At 48.8% G+C, this 16,161-nt stretch overlaps 1 protein-coding gene across 1 annotated transcript in view; it reads right to left on the reverse strand.

Annotated features, from left to right (window-relative positions):
• Positions 1 to 431: 431 nt before the first annotated feature.
• Positions 432 to 16,161, reverse strand: part of LOC140721366 (NACHT, LRR and PYD domains-containing protein 3-like) — a 68,711-nt gene continuing 52,981 nt past the window's right edge. Inside the window, exons 6-10 of the mRNA XM_073036209.1 lie at positions 10,577 to 12,314; positions 9,446 to 9,532; positions 9,120 to 9,290; positions 882 to 1,049; positions 432 to 727 (exon numbers count right to left, since the gene is read on the reverse strand). Of these exons, the coding sequence (XP_072892310.1) occupies positions 565 to 727; positions 882 to 1,049; positions 9,120 to 9,290; positions 9,446 to 9,532; positions 10,577 to 12,314 (2,327 nt within the window). The 3' untranslated portion in view covers positions 432 to 564. The remainder of the gene's footprint in view (positions 728 to 881; positions 1,050 to 9,119; positions 9,291 to 9,445; positions 9,533 to 10,576; positions 12,315 to 16,161) is intronic.

The following is a 16,161-nucleotide window of genomic DNA, read 5'->3' on the forward strand; positions in this document are numbered from 1 at the left end:
CGGATTTCCCCCTCCCCCTCCTACTTTCAAATCTCTTACTATCTTTTCTTTCAGTTAGTCCTGATGTAGGGTCTCAGCCCGAAACGTCGACAGTGCTTCTTCCTATAGATGCTGCCTGGCCTGCTGCATTCCACCAACATTTTTATGCGTGCTGTTTCAATAATGCTGTTTCTCACCATCACTCTGCATCGGGGAACCGATGCTTATAAAATCACACTTCAAGGCCCTGTCCGAGATCGCTGCAGATCCAGGGTCACTGCCGAGGGATTTGTAAATTTAACATCATTATATCGGCCAGACTGCCGAATGCACCGTCCTCAGCAAAGGGAGCAAAAGGATTCTCTCCCGGGATAATCCCACCCCTGGACACCGGTGTCCCAGACTGCGATCTGTCCTCCAGGCTCTCTCTATCTTTGTAATTCCCGGGGTCTCACGTGGGAAGTCTCGAAACCGCACATCCGGCAGGAGCAGTACGTTAATGCAGGGACACTTCCAATGTCACCGAGCAGGAGACTGGAGCCGTTTCCCTTAAAACCGTTGGGAATTACATCCGGTGCGCAGCCATTAAAGAAGAGGAAGTGTGGGAAACGGCCAAAATGTCCCCATCCCGAGGGCGGGGATGTTCATACATTCAGATATGCACAGGATCACTGTCAGTCCAGGTCTGGGTTCTTGCAGAAATCTCAGTTCCTTCTCCCCGGTCTCACTGAACTGATTCCCGTACAGCCTGAAGCAGATGGAAGTATTAAAAAGATTACACAACAGTGTCAGTAACAGGGGACCGGGGTTAATGTTTCAACAACACTCACAGAGAAATATCACCAGAAAACCAGTAGATCCACTAATATTTTCTCACATTGAACATTAACACAAACACTCACCAGATCCGCTTCAGACTCGGGTGGGTCAGTATGAGGCGGCGGAGAGCGGGGACAGATCGCTCTGTGAGCGAGTTCCATCCCAAGTTCAGCACCGTCAGTGATGGGTTTGTACTCAGAGCAGAGACGAGAGCCTCGACACCAGAATCTGTGAGACCGACATCATACAGCCTGGAGATGAGAGCAAGTGAGGTTGAAGGACACAGAGAGACAGGAGACAGTACAAATCCCCAGTGTTTATCAGTAACACAAAATTTAATCACATTAATCTTCAGTGTCAGACACATAATGACGTGGTGGAGAGGTCTTCCAGAACCTCCGCCTTCTGGTCTGGGAGTCATTGTCAGATTATGTTGTTGCCCCAGTCAAGGTGGCTCTGATCAACGCTAGATGCTTATCTAATGAGACTTTTTTCACCCCACCAAGGTTTGGATTTCTTACTGGTGACGGAAACTTGGCTAAGCACTGGGGAGCTGGATCCACTTGTTGAAATTTGTCCAGATGACTGCAACATTTTTAGCACGCCTAGACCCTCCGGACGCGGAGGAGGTCTAGCCGCTGTGTTTAAGAATCATTTTAATTGCTGTCTACTGAGCTCAGATTATTTCTCCAGTTTCAAGGTGCGATTAATTAAAGTGGGCCTGGTCAATCCCCATTTTAATTGCTCTCCTTTACCACTCAATTTGCGGACTTCCTTTCAAATAGAATGCCCAACTTTGATCGAGTTCTGTTTCTTGGTGATTTTAATATTCATGTTTGCTGTCCCGCTAAGACTCTCATAAGTGATTTTACGCATCTGGTTGAGTCTTTTAATCTTGCTCTGCTTATCACCGGACCCACTCACAAGCAAGGCCATACACTCGATCTAGTCTTATCGTCTGGTTTTCCGATCTGCAATGTGGAAATAATTGATGCTTGTCTGTCAGATCTCCCTTTTTCCCCTACTAGATCTCTTCTTTCTGTACGTTGCTCGTGCTATATTAACTCATCGACTGCCAATAGGTTCTCTGAGGCTCTCAGAGCTATTCCTAATACATGCATTATTGAGGCTTCTGCTCCCATCTCAGCACTGAGGAACTTGCTGCTGTGGCGGCCCGCACACCTGTGACTCGAACCGCCATTGGGAGCCACGGGAAGACACGCAGTAGCGCATTTGGAACAACCCGCTTGGGGCGGACCTTCCGGGGACAGTCTGACGTCACTTCCGCCCCTTGGGTCGCAGGGGCCCATGGGAGGGAAGATTTAAGCATGTGATGTTGAGTCAGTAAAGGCATTCTGAGTTCAGCTCGCTCTGCCTCCGTGTGTTTCTTTAGTAGCGCATTGCGCATCACTACATTGGTGTCCCCGGTGTTCCAGACGGCATCTGGAGCCGGCGACTCAGCAACCAGCTATGAGTTCGAGCAACTCGCACAGCGCAGTCTCTCTGAAGGCCCAGTTCAATATCAGGGACGTTACAGCCGACACTACGCGGTATTACTACGTGGTCAGCACGCTCAACCAGGAGACAGCAGGCCGGATCATCAACTTCCTAGCCAGCCACCAACAGAGGACAGGTACACTAAGCTTAAGGCGCTCCTGATCTGTACCTTTAGGCTCTCCTGCCGTGAACGGGCCACACGGCTCCTACACATGGACCGCACACAATCTGAGCTCGTTCCTCGAGCAAATGCCAGAGGACATTTGCCTCACCCTCGCGAATGAGGATTTCAGCAAGCCACGCAGGGTCGTGGCTAAAGCAGACGTCCTTTGGCAGAACAAGCAACGTGGAGCAGCCTCCATTGGCCTAGTCACAATCACGCGACTAAGAGCCCAGGCCGCACAACCGAAGCCGCCGAGACCCACGTGGGAAAAAGATGAACTTTCGGAACAATGGTGTTTCTATCACCAAAGATGGGGCTCAGGCGCGTGCCGCTGCCGTCCACCATTTGCTTTTCCGGGAAATTCTGGGGCATTCCAACCTGCCCCTCCCCCCTCCAGAACATGGACACTCGTAACACGGTCCCAGGTTCTGAAATCACCACTGCAAATGGCACCAGTATTCGGACGTATCTCACTGCATTTCGGGTCCAGCCATTTCACTCGGACTTTCACGTTGGCAGCAGCGTCACAGCCATTGATAGGGGCAGATTTCCTACGAGGCCAACTGTCCTGGTCGACCTAAAAGGCCGACGTTTGGTCCACACCAAGATGTTCCAGACTTTCCAGCTCGGAGAAGGCAAGCTAGTGGTCCTACACCTGGATTCCATGACCCTCTCGGGTAATGAATTCGCCAGGGTGTTGGCGGAATTCCCCTCCATAGTCACCCCGCAGTTCTCCACAGCCGACCCCAAGCATGACGTGCAGCACCACATCCCCACGCAAGGACCACCGCTGCACACACGAGCTTGTAGGTTCCCACCGGACAAGCTCCACCTCACCAAGGAGGAGTTCCGTAACATGGAAGAGCTGGGAATCGTACGCCGCTCAGACAGCACGTGGGCATCCCCGCTGCACATGGTGCCCAAGTCCGCAGGAGGATAAAGGCCCTGCGGTGACTACAGAAGGCTCAACGACACCACAACCGCCGACAAATATCCAGTACCCCACATCCAGGACTTCACGGCGAACTTGCTTAGAGCGTCCATCTTATCGAAAATGGATCAATCCCAGTGCACCCTGACAACGTGGGCAAGACAGCCCTCATCACCCCGTTCGGCTTCTTCGAATTCCTGAGGATGCCTTTCGATCTCAAGAATGCAGCCCAAACTTTCCAAAGGCTCATGGACTCGGTGGGACGCGGCCTGGAGTTAATTTTCATTCACTTGGACGATATTCTGGTGGCCAGTAGTTCCCACCAACAGCACGTGGCACATTTGCACTAGTTTTGCCAACACCTGAGCGATTACGGACTGGCAATCAATCCGGCGAAGTGTCAGTTCAGGCTGACGGAGATCGATTTCTTGGGCCACAGAGTCAACCGACAGGGCGCAGTTCCCCTACCGGACAAGATCCAAGCCATCCGCCAGTTCCCCAAGCCCAGCACGGTCAAGGGCCTGCAGGAGTTTGTAGGGAAGGTCAACTTTTATCATCGGTCCGTGCCAGCGGCGGCACGCATCATGAGACCCTTGTTCAGCCAAAGAAGTGGCATGGGACGCAGAGTCAATGGAGGCGTTTGAATAAACCAAAGAGGCGCTGGCAAAGGCAGCCCTCCTAGTGCACCCAAGAGTCATTGTACCCACGGCACTCACAGTTGACGCTTCCGACACAGCAGTCGACGGAGTCCTGGAGCAGCTCGTCGTGGACCAGTGGCGACCACTCGCTTTCTTCAGCCGGCACCTACGGCCACCAGAGGTGAAGGACAGTGTTTTCGACAGAGAGTTGCTAGCGCTCTACCTGGCAGTCCAGTCCGGTACTTCCTCGAGGGAAGGGAGTTCACCGTGTATACGAACCACAAGCCCCTCACCTTCGCACTGGCCAAGCTATCGGACCCATGGTCAGCTCGGCAGCAGAGGCACCTGTCCTTTATTTCAGAATTCACCACAGACGTCCGCCACATCGCAGGGAAGAACAATGTCGTCGCCGACACACTGTCTCGCCCCTGCCTCCACTCAGTAGTCATATCGTCCTCAGGAATAGACCACGCAGCACTGGCATAAGCACAACGGTCGGACACCGAGATCCCAGCTTACCACACCGCCGTTCAGGGCTCCAGCTGGAGGACGTCTCCATCGACCTGGTAGCGGATCGAATCCTGTCTACTGGTAGACGTGTCTATCATTAAACCCCGACCCGTGGTACTAGCAGCATGGGGGTGCCGGGTGTTCTACACGCTGCACAACCTGGCCCACCCGTCCATCAAGCTAGTAGCGGACAGATTCGTCTGCCATGGTTTGCGCAAACAGATCGGACACTAGGCCAGGACCTGGGTACAGTGCCAGACCGCCAAAGTCCAGTGGCACGTGAAGGCTCCCCTCCAGCAGTTCCAGCCGAAGCAAAGGTTCCAACACATCCACGTGGACATCGTCGGCCCCCTGCCAGTCTCCCAGGGTGCCAGGTATATCTTTACCAGGGTAGGCAGGTTCACCAGATGGCTGGAAGCCATACCGCTCACAGACACATCCACTGAATCCTGCACCAGGTTTAGCCTCCCATCAGACATCACCTCCGACAGAGGGGCGTAGTTCACGTCTGGTTTGTGGACAGCACTGGCACAGCTCCTGGGCACCACACCACAGCGTATCATCCCCAGTCCAACGGTTTGGTAGAGCGATTCCACCGGCATCTCAAGTCGGCCCTGATGGCGTGCCTCAGGGGCCCCAACTAGACAGATGAGCTTCCCTGGGTCCTACAGGAGGACCTGGAAACCTCCTCGGTGGAACTGGTCTACGGCGCCCCCCTGACGGTCCCAGACGAGTTTGTACCAGAGGCCCGAGTTTTGGAAGAAACTCCAGCAGTGGTGCTAACGAGGCTGCGGGACAAGGTAGGGACCCTGGCACCAGTCCCGACCTCCAGGCATGGTCCCATGCATTCCTTCACCTCTAAAGACCTCCAAGACTGTGAGTATGTTTTTATTCCGAGGGGCATGCACAGGTCACCTCTACAGTGGCCATTCGAGTGACGCTTCAAGGTGATCCGGCACAATGGAACCACGTGTGTCGTGGAGGTGGGACGCCGGGAAGAGACATTTATAGCGTACCGCCTCAAAATGGCGCACTTGAACATTGAGCAATCAGTAAGGGCCGGCGAGACCGGCCACCCAGGCAAGCCACACAGACTGGGGGCCTCACTCCCCCAATGGACGTTTCTGGGGGGGGGGGGGTGGCAGTCTGCACACGAACGACTCGAACCGCCATCGGGATAGCGATAGCGCATTTGGAACTACGCGTTTGGTCTGCTCGGGGTGGACCTTCCAGGGACAGCCTGACCTCAAGCGCGTGATGTTGAATCAGTAAAGTCATTCTGCGTTCAGTTCCCACTGCCTCCATGTGTTTTAGTAGCGCGCTGCAAGCGAGAACGCTTCCTTATGGACAATGTACTGTGTATGTTAATCAAAATGGCTTCTTTGGTTTGTTAAGAGTAGGAAAGCTTCTTTGTCTGATAAGTGCTTTCTCTTGCAGTTGTTTAGCTTTAGACGCGCTGATATGGGGATTGTATTCATTTGCTAACCAATGGGGAATGTTATTTTGTCTTGTGAGGTTGGGAGCTTGGGGGGGGGCTGGGTGTTCGCGGGTTTTCGAGAGAGTCGGGAGGAAGACGCCGAGGAAGGTGGACGTGCTCTGCGCTGCTCGGTCGCCCACCGGGGGTGGTCCCAGGTGCGAGGACGTGGAGGTCGGAGGAGAGTGACGAGGGGTCGAATGGTTCGATGGTTGAGCTCCAAAGATGTGCACTAAACTGACTGAACTTTGATAAGCTGGCGCCTTTTGCTTTATTTTCTTTTCCTTCATATATACTGTATTGCATAGTAAGATTTCAGTTTTAGTAAACTCTTTAAAATGTATTCCGTAACGGTATCTGGTGTGAGTTTGATATTGTGTGTGTGCGCGTGGCATAAACTTGATTCCCACAGCACCTGCGTGTACAGGAGGTGGGGTTGGTGTGTGGCTGGATCTCCTTTTCCACTAGACATATACCAGCCTGTTGGGTAAGTGTTACTGTTGTGGGGTGGTCGTTCCGGGATTGGGTTGTCAGGGGCTGTGGAATCGCGCAGACAGCAGAGCGGAGATGGACAGAGATAAGATTGTTTGCTGGTGCGAGTTGGAAGACGTACCGGAGCAGAATTCCTGTGTAGTGAGCGGAGTGGATTTTCGAGTTTCGGGAGATGTGTTAGTGCGGGGGTGAAGTTCAGTAAAAGGTATTGGGCAGGTAGAATTGTTAGCTAGTCGGTGTGGTAAAGAGGTAGAGTCCAGACCCCGTGGCAGTGTGAATCTACGGATAGAGGGAGTTTACGCAAAAGCCGTTCTTGATACGGGATCGCAGGTGACCTCATTGTACCGGTCATTCTACAACCAATATCTAATGCATTTGCTCATAACCCCATTTGACGCACTGCAGATTTGGGGTGTGAGCGAGGGTGATTACCCATACGATGGGTACCTATCGGTGAGACTGGAGTTCTCGGAGGGCGATATGGGAGTTTCCGAAGATACTGAGACATTAGTGCTTGTGTGTCCGGACCCAGTGGAAACAGCCAGTGCTGCCCTCCTGGTGAGGACTAACTCCCCCATTGTGCGACGGCTCCTGGGAGCTTGTAAGTAAAAAGGGGGGAACACATTCTGGAGACCCTCTCAGTGCATCCAGTGTTTCGAGCGGTTATTCAAAGAAGGGGTTGCCTCCCAAAAGGGCTGGACCCAGAGTGTAAACGAGGGACGTTGTGGTGTACGCAGGTGAGGCCCAAGGTGATCCGACCAGGGGAGGTAGCACTCGTGAAGGGGACCCCCAGATTCCCCGGAGTGCCGACGGGCAAAGCCCTGTTAGTAGACTCCCCGGAAGATCTTGAAGGGGAGACAAGATTTCCGGCGGGGGCGCTGGTGAGGCCCGAAGTGCAGAGACCAGGGGTGGTACATGCAAGGCGTATAGCCGTAAGTGTCAGGAACACTACGGCAAGATAAATCACCTTTAAGAGGGGAATGCAGCTGGCACATCTGTTCTCGGTGACGATAATGTCTAGCGCACCAGTGAGGACCCCTAACGGGGGGGGGGGGGGAGAGAGATTGGAGCATCGAAGGGAGCTGACCGCTGAAGCCTTTAACTTTGGGGATTCTCCTGTGTCGCCGGAGTGGAATCACAGGCTAGTGGAGAAGATGCTGAAGATGGAAGCTGTTTTTTCTCGGGGCAACTTTGATGTGGGCTGCTCCAAAAGCACTCGCCACACCATCCGGGTGACGGAGGACACCCCGTTCCGAGAGAGATCCCGACGGCTGGCTCCGGCAGATGTTGAGGACGTGCGGCAGCACTTGTGCAAGTTGAAGGAAGCCGGAATCATAGCTGAGTCTCGTCCCCAATGGTGGTGACACAAAATATGAATGGGCGTGTGTTAACATTCTCTTCTGACCTGATTTCTAACAACGCTCATAATCCCAAGGTCTTATTTAGTACCAAAAATTCCATCAGCTTAGATGTGTCCCTTGCTAAGTGCGAAGAATTTTTAAAATTTTTCATTAGCAAAGTTGGGGACATTAGAATGAACACTTCCGCCCGCCCCCCCCCCCCCCGCATTCGTGACCTAGCTGTCTCCCTGGTTTAGTATCTAAACTGGATTGCTTCTAACCCATTATGCTGCCTCCCTAAAGTGTTGGATGGCACAAAACTTCTTAAGTCTGAAGTTGTTCTTTTTAGCCACTCCCCCTCCCCCTCCCCCCCCCCCCGACTCCATCAAAGTGATTAACAACAGTATTGATAATCTGTCCATCGTTGTCAAACCCCGCATTAAAAGCCTTGGTGTGATATCTGATTCTGCCTTTAAGTTTGACAAGCAAGTTAACACAGTAGTAAAAGCCAGTTTGTTATTTTTCGCCCAGCTTCGTACTTTTGCCAAAATTAAGCCGTTTCTCTCTTTCAAAGATCTCCAGAAAGTCATCTACACCCTTATATCCTCCCTGGGAGTAGCCAGTCGTCCCTGTCCCATCTGCAATTGGTCCAGAACACTGCAGCCAGGCTCCTGACAGATGCTCGGAAGAAAGACCATATTACCTCTATCCTGGCCTCTCTCCATTGACCGCCAATACGATTTAGAATTCATTTTAAGGTTCTCCTGTTTGCATACAAAGACCTAAATGGGCTGACCCCCTCACATCACAGACCTTTTAACCCCTTATTCTACTTCCGGGTCCCTCAGGTCAGCTGACTTGAGAATTCTGGCTGTCCCGCAATCTGAACTTAAGTTCAGGGGAGACCGCGCCTTTGCTGTTGTAGCCACTAGACTGTGGAACAGCATTCCCCTCCCTATCAGATCGGTCCCCTCCACTGACTGTTTTAAGTCCAGGCTCAAAATTTACCATTATTAACTCGTATTTGAATCTTTTTGATGTGGCTGGGTTTTTTTTTAGCTTGTTGCCTAGGCCCAAGTGTTGTTTATTTTCTGCCTATAAGCTGGGTGCCTTGTTGTTTGTGTCTATGTTTCTTCTATTTTTGTGATTTTAGCTACCTGCTCTAGTCTGTCGAGCACTTTGGTCAACATCGGTTGTTTTTAAATGTGCTTTATAAATAAATTTGACTACGACTTGACTTGATTCTAAACACAATCTCCCACAGTCTGGTACTTACACCAGTTTCTGTATTTTACACTCCGGTTTCCTCAGAGCCGCAGACACCAGTTTCACTCCTGAATCTCCCAGTTCATTAATACCCAGGTCCAGCTCCATCAGTGATGAATTTGTACAGAGAGCGGAGACGAGATCCTCGGCACCAGAATCTGTGAGACCGACTCTCTCCATCCTGGAGATGAGAGAGAGTGAGGGTGAAGAACACAGAGAGACTGGAAATGGTACAAATCCCCAGTGTTTATCAGTAACACAATTACTGATCACATTAATGTTCAGTGTCAGACACCCAGTGAGTGTAAACACAATCTCCCACAGTCTGGTACTTACACCAGTTTCTGTATTTTACTCTCCGGGTTCCTCAGAGCCGCAGACACCAGTTTCATTCCTGAATCTCCCAGTTCATTCTCCCCAAGTCTAAACACAAACAGACAAATTGATGAACAAAGTGATTCAAACCGTGGGTCTGAGGGAATTTCGCTCTCTCGGATATTTCAGGAAATATTAAACCCTTCATTAAATCACTGATCGGAGTTCCCATCACTGTTAATGTCCCTCACTGCCCAGCTCCAGGGTATTCACCAAATGTCAGTAATTTAGTCTGTCAGTGTGACCCTGTAAACTCCACATATTCCAGTTCTCCCCAATGGTGCGGAAAATATTCCTGACGTGAGAGGGTCGGAAAGGGCAGGGTTGATGGATGGGATGGACGCCCATGGTGAGGAAGATTTGTGAATGGGGAGAGGTCGATGGGTGACAGTGGATGAGACTCCACCAGAGGAAAAGGGATAGGAGGACAGAACCTGCAGGAGGGAGGTGATGAGGATGAGAGGTCCCACAGGAGGATACAGATAGGAAAAGATAATCACACAAGATGAGTGGATGCAGAAATAGATTGCAAGGGAGGGGTGGGTCCGAACTGAGGCCCACAATCAGAAGAGGAGATGCGCCCATGGGGTATGGGTGTCTGGTAGTGAGCACAGTCACACAGGTGGACTGATGGCGATAGTCACACACAGGGAAGGGCAGGGGAGGACAATCTCACAAAGGTATTTCTTTCCTTCTCACTGGGACAGTCTGATGATGGTCTCTTGTCCCTCACCGAGAAAGGGGTGTGAATCTCTGACCCACCTGCTGCAGTCAGTGTCGGTCTGGGTGTCAGTAACAGTGAGAAGGAACATTGTCAATGGACGTGTCACAGGCAGCAAGAAACACGGCCATTCCTGTGATTTACTACCATTAAACCAATGGCTGTTGTTCACTGATCTGATGATGTCTCCCACATCCCTTCACAAGGAACCACAGAACCCTCCCGTCCTTGGGGATTTACTGACTGATCCCCTGGGCATTTGTCACAATTCATCACAATCTGATTTACTAATGATTTACCCAAATCCCTTTACAATGAAACAACACAATGGAACGGTTTCACAGTTCAGAGTGAGAGATAAATCAAGTTACCTCAACTCCTGGCACTTGTGCAGCCCGGGTCCCAGCCGCTGGATTCCTTCACACTGAATGTGGCAGTTTTCCAAGTTGAGGTGTTTTATTGTATCACAGAATCCGATGACATGAGACAGGGCCGCGCAGTCAATAGGGGTCAGTGTCATTTCACGGAATGAAAGTGTTTCCACAGATCCCAGTATCTCCTGAGCCAGTACACGATTCTGAGACTCAAACAGGTAGTGCAATGTGTTCAGGAGGCTCCTTTTACCAGCTTCACCCCATGAGTTTCCAATCTGCCGTTTAACCTCCTCCTTCACCCAGTCAATCACCCGGCAGGTTGTCTGATGAGGAAATGGACCCAGAAACTCCTGCAGGCCCCGAGCTGTCATTGGGTTGGAGAGGCCAGCAAAAAAATGGAGAAATACCTCAAATCGCCCATCTGTCGTGTTGTGGGCTTCAGTGAGGAATTTCAGGATATCCCTGGTATGTGGATTCAGGAATTGTGAGACTGCAGCTATAAACTCCTGGACGGTGAGGTGTGGGAATGTGTACAGCACACTCCGGGCAGAATCCTCTCTCTCCAAAAGCTCCATCAGGAACCCAGACAGGAACTGGGAAGGCTGCAGATTGTACTTGATCAAATCTCCATCTGTAAACACAATCTTCCTATCGGACACTCCTCTGAAGGCCATCTGACCAACCCTGAGTAACACATCACGGGGGTTCTCAATGTCACGGCCATGGTTTTTCAGGATGTTGTAAATATAGTAGGAGTACAGTTGGGTGATGGTCTTGGGAACTCGCTGTGGGTCCCTGACTCTTTGTGTGAAGAAGGGGCCCAGTGCCAGAGCGAGGATCCAGCAGTAGGAGGGGTTGTAGCTCATGGTGTACAGGATCTCGTTCTCCTCCATGTGTTTGAAAACAGCTGCTGCCACCGTCTGATCTTCAAAATACCTGATGAAATATTCCTTCCGTTCCTCACCAGAAAATCCCAGGATTTCAGCCCAGATACTGATCTCTGCCTTTTCCAATAAATGTAATGAAGTGCGGCGGGTCGTCACCAGAACTGAACACCCTGGGAGCAGCTTGCCCTGGATTAAGCTGTACACAATGTCAGACACCTCACACCACCACTCCGGATCTGGGCACTGATGCTTGGGTTCTGTATCTCTCCGACTGTCAGCAAAATCGATTTTTTGTTTGAATTCATCTAAACCATCAAATATAAACAGCAATCCCTGTGGGTTCTTCCAGACTTCTCTCAGTAATTTTTCAAAGTAAGGATATTGATCCAGAATCAGTTCCCTCAGGTTTATTCTACAGTTAAAGGCATTTAAATCCCGGAATTTGAAACTGAACACATACTGGAATTGTTGGTATATTTTCCCCATGGCCCAGTCATAAACAATCTTCTGTACCATTGTTGTTTTCCCAATCCCTGGTAATCCGGCCACTGCTGCCGAACTCCCAGATTTGGATTTACTCCTGGAAAAGCTGCTGTCGAAAAACTGATCAGTCCGGACTTTTTCCAGCTCTGCTTGGAGATGTTTCTTTCTCCATTTTTCATGGTCTCTGCCTCTTGCCAGCAGCTCGTGTTCCACCAGTCTCCAATCTCGAACAGTAGAAATGACCGTGAGCTCAGCGTATCGATCCACCAGCTGGAAAACCTTCTCCTTCTCCCTCATCAGGATCGTGTTCACTGTCAGCTTTTCAGTTTGTGCCCGCAGAGTCTCCTTGTGTTTCTCTTGAACATCTTAAATGAAAAAAGAGTTAAAATAATCGCATTACACTTGTCAAAGACACAACTTGAAAACTGCAATGGAATCACTGTGCTGATATTGCATGAATTCAATGCATCTACGGATGACAGTGCGAACAGTAAAAACTGGTTCATGGATGAAGAAAATATGAGGCTTGTGCAATCTAATATTCAGCAATCAGTGAAGGTTAAAGTTCCCACTGCTATTTCTTTATATACTTCTTGCCCACGCATCATCACAATGCCCAGAGACTCTTTTTGACACTCAGTGATTTCTGACAGATCATCAATAGTGACTCCATAATCTCTATCATAACAACACCTTCCTGATGGACCACTCTGGCATTCTGGTGGGCTCATCCCTCGTAGGTCAGTGCCCTGAAATTGTCTGAAAATTGCACACACCAGTTTCTCAGCTCTCAGCAAGGACCTTTCACCCAACACCACAGTCATCTTTCTGCACTGGAATCACTCAGTAACATTCTGAATTAAAAACTTTATTTCCCATTCATAGACAATTTCTGCTTGACACTACCTCTCAGTCTCTCTAACCCGCCCCAACGCAAAAGCCCACATGTAACTTCTGCTCCTTCAATTCAGCCATTCTGCCTCTGCACACTTTTCAACTCTCCACTCATAGCCCTGGATATGAAATACAATATCCACTCCCTTTATTGTTGTATTTGTTATCCGGGGTATTGCACGCATTAATCAGGACAGAATGTGAAAAATCTGGCATAGATTCCCTGAGAAAATACATATTGAATATGCCGGGCAACTATGCTCACTAGATGTCGGGCAAAGGTTCTTGTTGCACTGCAACTATAGAGGAATGAGTTGCAATGTTATAAACAGAAACTGATAAACCGGAAAAGAAACCGTCTTACAGATTTAAAAATGTATTTTGTAGGCAGTTGAAACTATGTAGCAAGATGAGATCATAAGCATGTATGTCCCCCTGTCAATTAGGTTAACAGCACTGTGGTCAACCATGATACGGTTGATAGAGGGATGTAAAAAACAATGCAGTTGTTAGAAAGAGAATGAATTTTTATCAATACTAGAATCTGTGAATGGTGAATATTGAATTAGATTTCTTCACTTGAACGCTGATTTCACTGGACGATCAGACTTTCTTATTCCCCTTCTGATTTCTGTCTCTTAAACTACGCCTAGATCTAGATCAGTTTTTACAAATTAACCAACGACAAGTCAGAAACATAGAAACATAGAAAACCTACGGCACAATAAGGGTCTTTCAGCCCACAAAGCTGTGCCAAACATGAATTTACCAAAGGTTACCCATAGCCCTCTATTTTCTTAACCTTCATGTACCTATCCAGGTATCTCTTAAATGACCCTATCGTATCCGTCTCCAACAACGTCACCGGCACCCCATTCCATGCACTTGCGACTCTCCTATATGAAAAAACTCAACCCTGACATCTCCTCTGTACCTACTTCCAAGCACCTTAAAACTGTGCTCTCTCTTGTTAGCCATTTCAGCCCTAGAGAAAAGCCTCTGACTATCCACATGATCAATGCCTCTCATCATCGCATACACCTCTATCAGGTCACCTCTCATCCTATATTGCTCCAAGGAGAAATAGCCAAGTTCCCTCATCCTATTCTCATAATGCTTGCTCCCCAATCCAGGAAATATCCTTGTAAATCTCCTTTGCACCCTTTCTATGGTTTCCGCATCTTTCTTATAGTAAGGCAACCAGAACTGAGGACAATACTCCAAGTGGAGTCTGACCAGGGTCCTGTATAGCTGCAACATTACCTCTCAGCTCTTAAACTCAATCCCACGATTGATGAAGGCCAATACACTGTATGCCTTCTTAACCACAGAGCCAACCTGTGCAGCAGCTTTCAGCATCCTATGGATTCGGACCCCAAGATCCCTCTGATCCACCACACTGCCAAGAGTCCATATTCTGCCATCATATTTGACCTACCAAAATGAACCACCTCACATTTATCTGAGATGAGCTCTATCTACCACTTCTCAGCCCAGTTTTACATCCTATCAATGTTCCGCTGCAACTTCTAACAGCCCTCCACACTGTCCACAACACCCCCAACCTTTCTGTCATCAGCAAATTTACTAACCCATCCCTCCACTTCCTCATCCAGGTCATTTATAAAAATCATGAAGAGTTGGGGGTCCCAGACCAGATCCCTGAGGCACTCCACTGGTCACCAATCTCCATACAGAATATGACCCATCTACAACCACTCTTTGCCTTCTGTGAGCAAGCCAATTCTTGATCCACAAAGCAATGTGCTCTTATATCCCATGCCTTCTTACTTTCTCAATAAGCCTTGCATGTGATACCTTATCAAATGCCTTGCGAAGATCCATATACACTACATCTACTGCTCTTCCTTCATCAATGTGTTTAGTCGCATCCTCAAAAAATTCAATCAGGCTCATAAGGCACGATCTGCCCTTGGCAAAGCCATGCTGACTATTCCTAATCATATAATACCTCTCCAAATTTGCATAAATCCTGCTTCTCGGAATCTTCTCCATCAACTTAACAACCATTGAAGTAAGACTCACTGGTCTATAAATTCCTGGATATTTCTACTCCCTTTATTGAATAAGGGAACAATGTCTGCAACACTGCAATCCTCCAGAACCTCTCCCGTACCCATTGATGATGCAAAGTTCATTGCCAGAGGCTTAGCAATTTCCTCGCTTGCCTCCCCAGTAGCCTGGGGTACATCCTATCATGTCCCAGTGACTTATCCAACTTGATGCTTTCCAAAAGCTCCAGAACATCCTCTTTCTTAATATCCATATGGTCAAGCTTTTCAGCCCACTGTAAATTATCTCTACGATTGCCACGGTCCTTCTCCATAAGAGAATACTGAAGCAAAGTATTCATTAAATACCTCTGTTATCCCCTCCTGTTCCACACACACTTTTCTACTGTCACACTTGATTAGTCCTATTATCTCACATCTTATCCTCTTGCTCTTCGCAGACTTGTAGATGCCTTTTGGGTTTTTTTTTTAATCCTCTTTGCCACGGCCTTCTCATGGCCCCTTCTGGCTCTCCTAATTTTCTTCTTAATCTCCTTCCTGCTGGCCTTATATTCTTCTAGATCTCTATCATTATCTTTTTTTTTAACCTTTGATAAGCTTTTCTTTTCTTCTTGATGAGATTTATAGCAGCCTTTGTACATCATGGTTCCTATGTCCTGTCTCATTGGAAAGTACCAGTGCAGTACCATGCAAATATCCCCTGAACATTTGCCACATTTCTGCCATACCCTAAGAACACCTGTTCCCAATTTATGTTTTTAAGTTCCTGCCTGATGGAATCATATTACCCCTTACTCCAATTAAACACTTTCCTAATTGTCATTTTCCAATCCCTCTCCAATGCTATGGTAAAGGAGATAGAATTGTGATCACTATCTCCAAAATGCTCTCCCACTGAGACCTGACACCTGACCAGGTTAATTTCCCAATATCATATCAAATACAGCCTCTCCTTTTGTAGGCGTATCTACTTATTGTGTCAAGAAACCTTCCTGGGCACACCTAACAACCTCAACCCCATCTAAACCACTTCCGCTAGGGAGATGCCAGTCATTATTTGGGAAATTAAAATCTCCTATTACTACAAACCCTGTTATTAATACACTTTTCCAGCATCTGTTTCCCTATCTGCTCCTCGATGTCCCTGTTACTATTGGGTGGTCTATAAAAACACCAAGTAGATTTATTGAGCACCTCCTGCTCCTAACCTCCACCCACAGTGAATCCCTGGACGATCCTGCCATGATTTCCTCCTTTTCTGCAGCCGTGACACTATCTCTGATCA

The sequence above is a fragment of the Hemitrygon akajei genome, unplaced genomic scaffold, assembly GCF_048418815.1.
Source record: "Hemitrygon akajei unplaced genomic scaffold, sHemAka1.3 Scf000054, whole genome shotgun sequence".
Lineage (NCBI taxonomy): Eukaryota > Metazoa > Chordata > Chondrichthyes > Myliobatiformes > Dasyatidae > Hemitrygon > Hemitrygon akajei.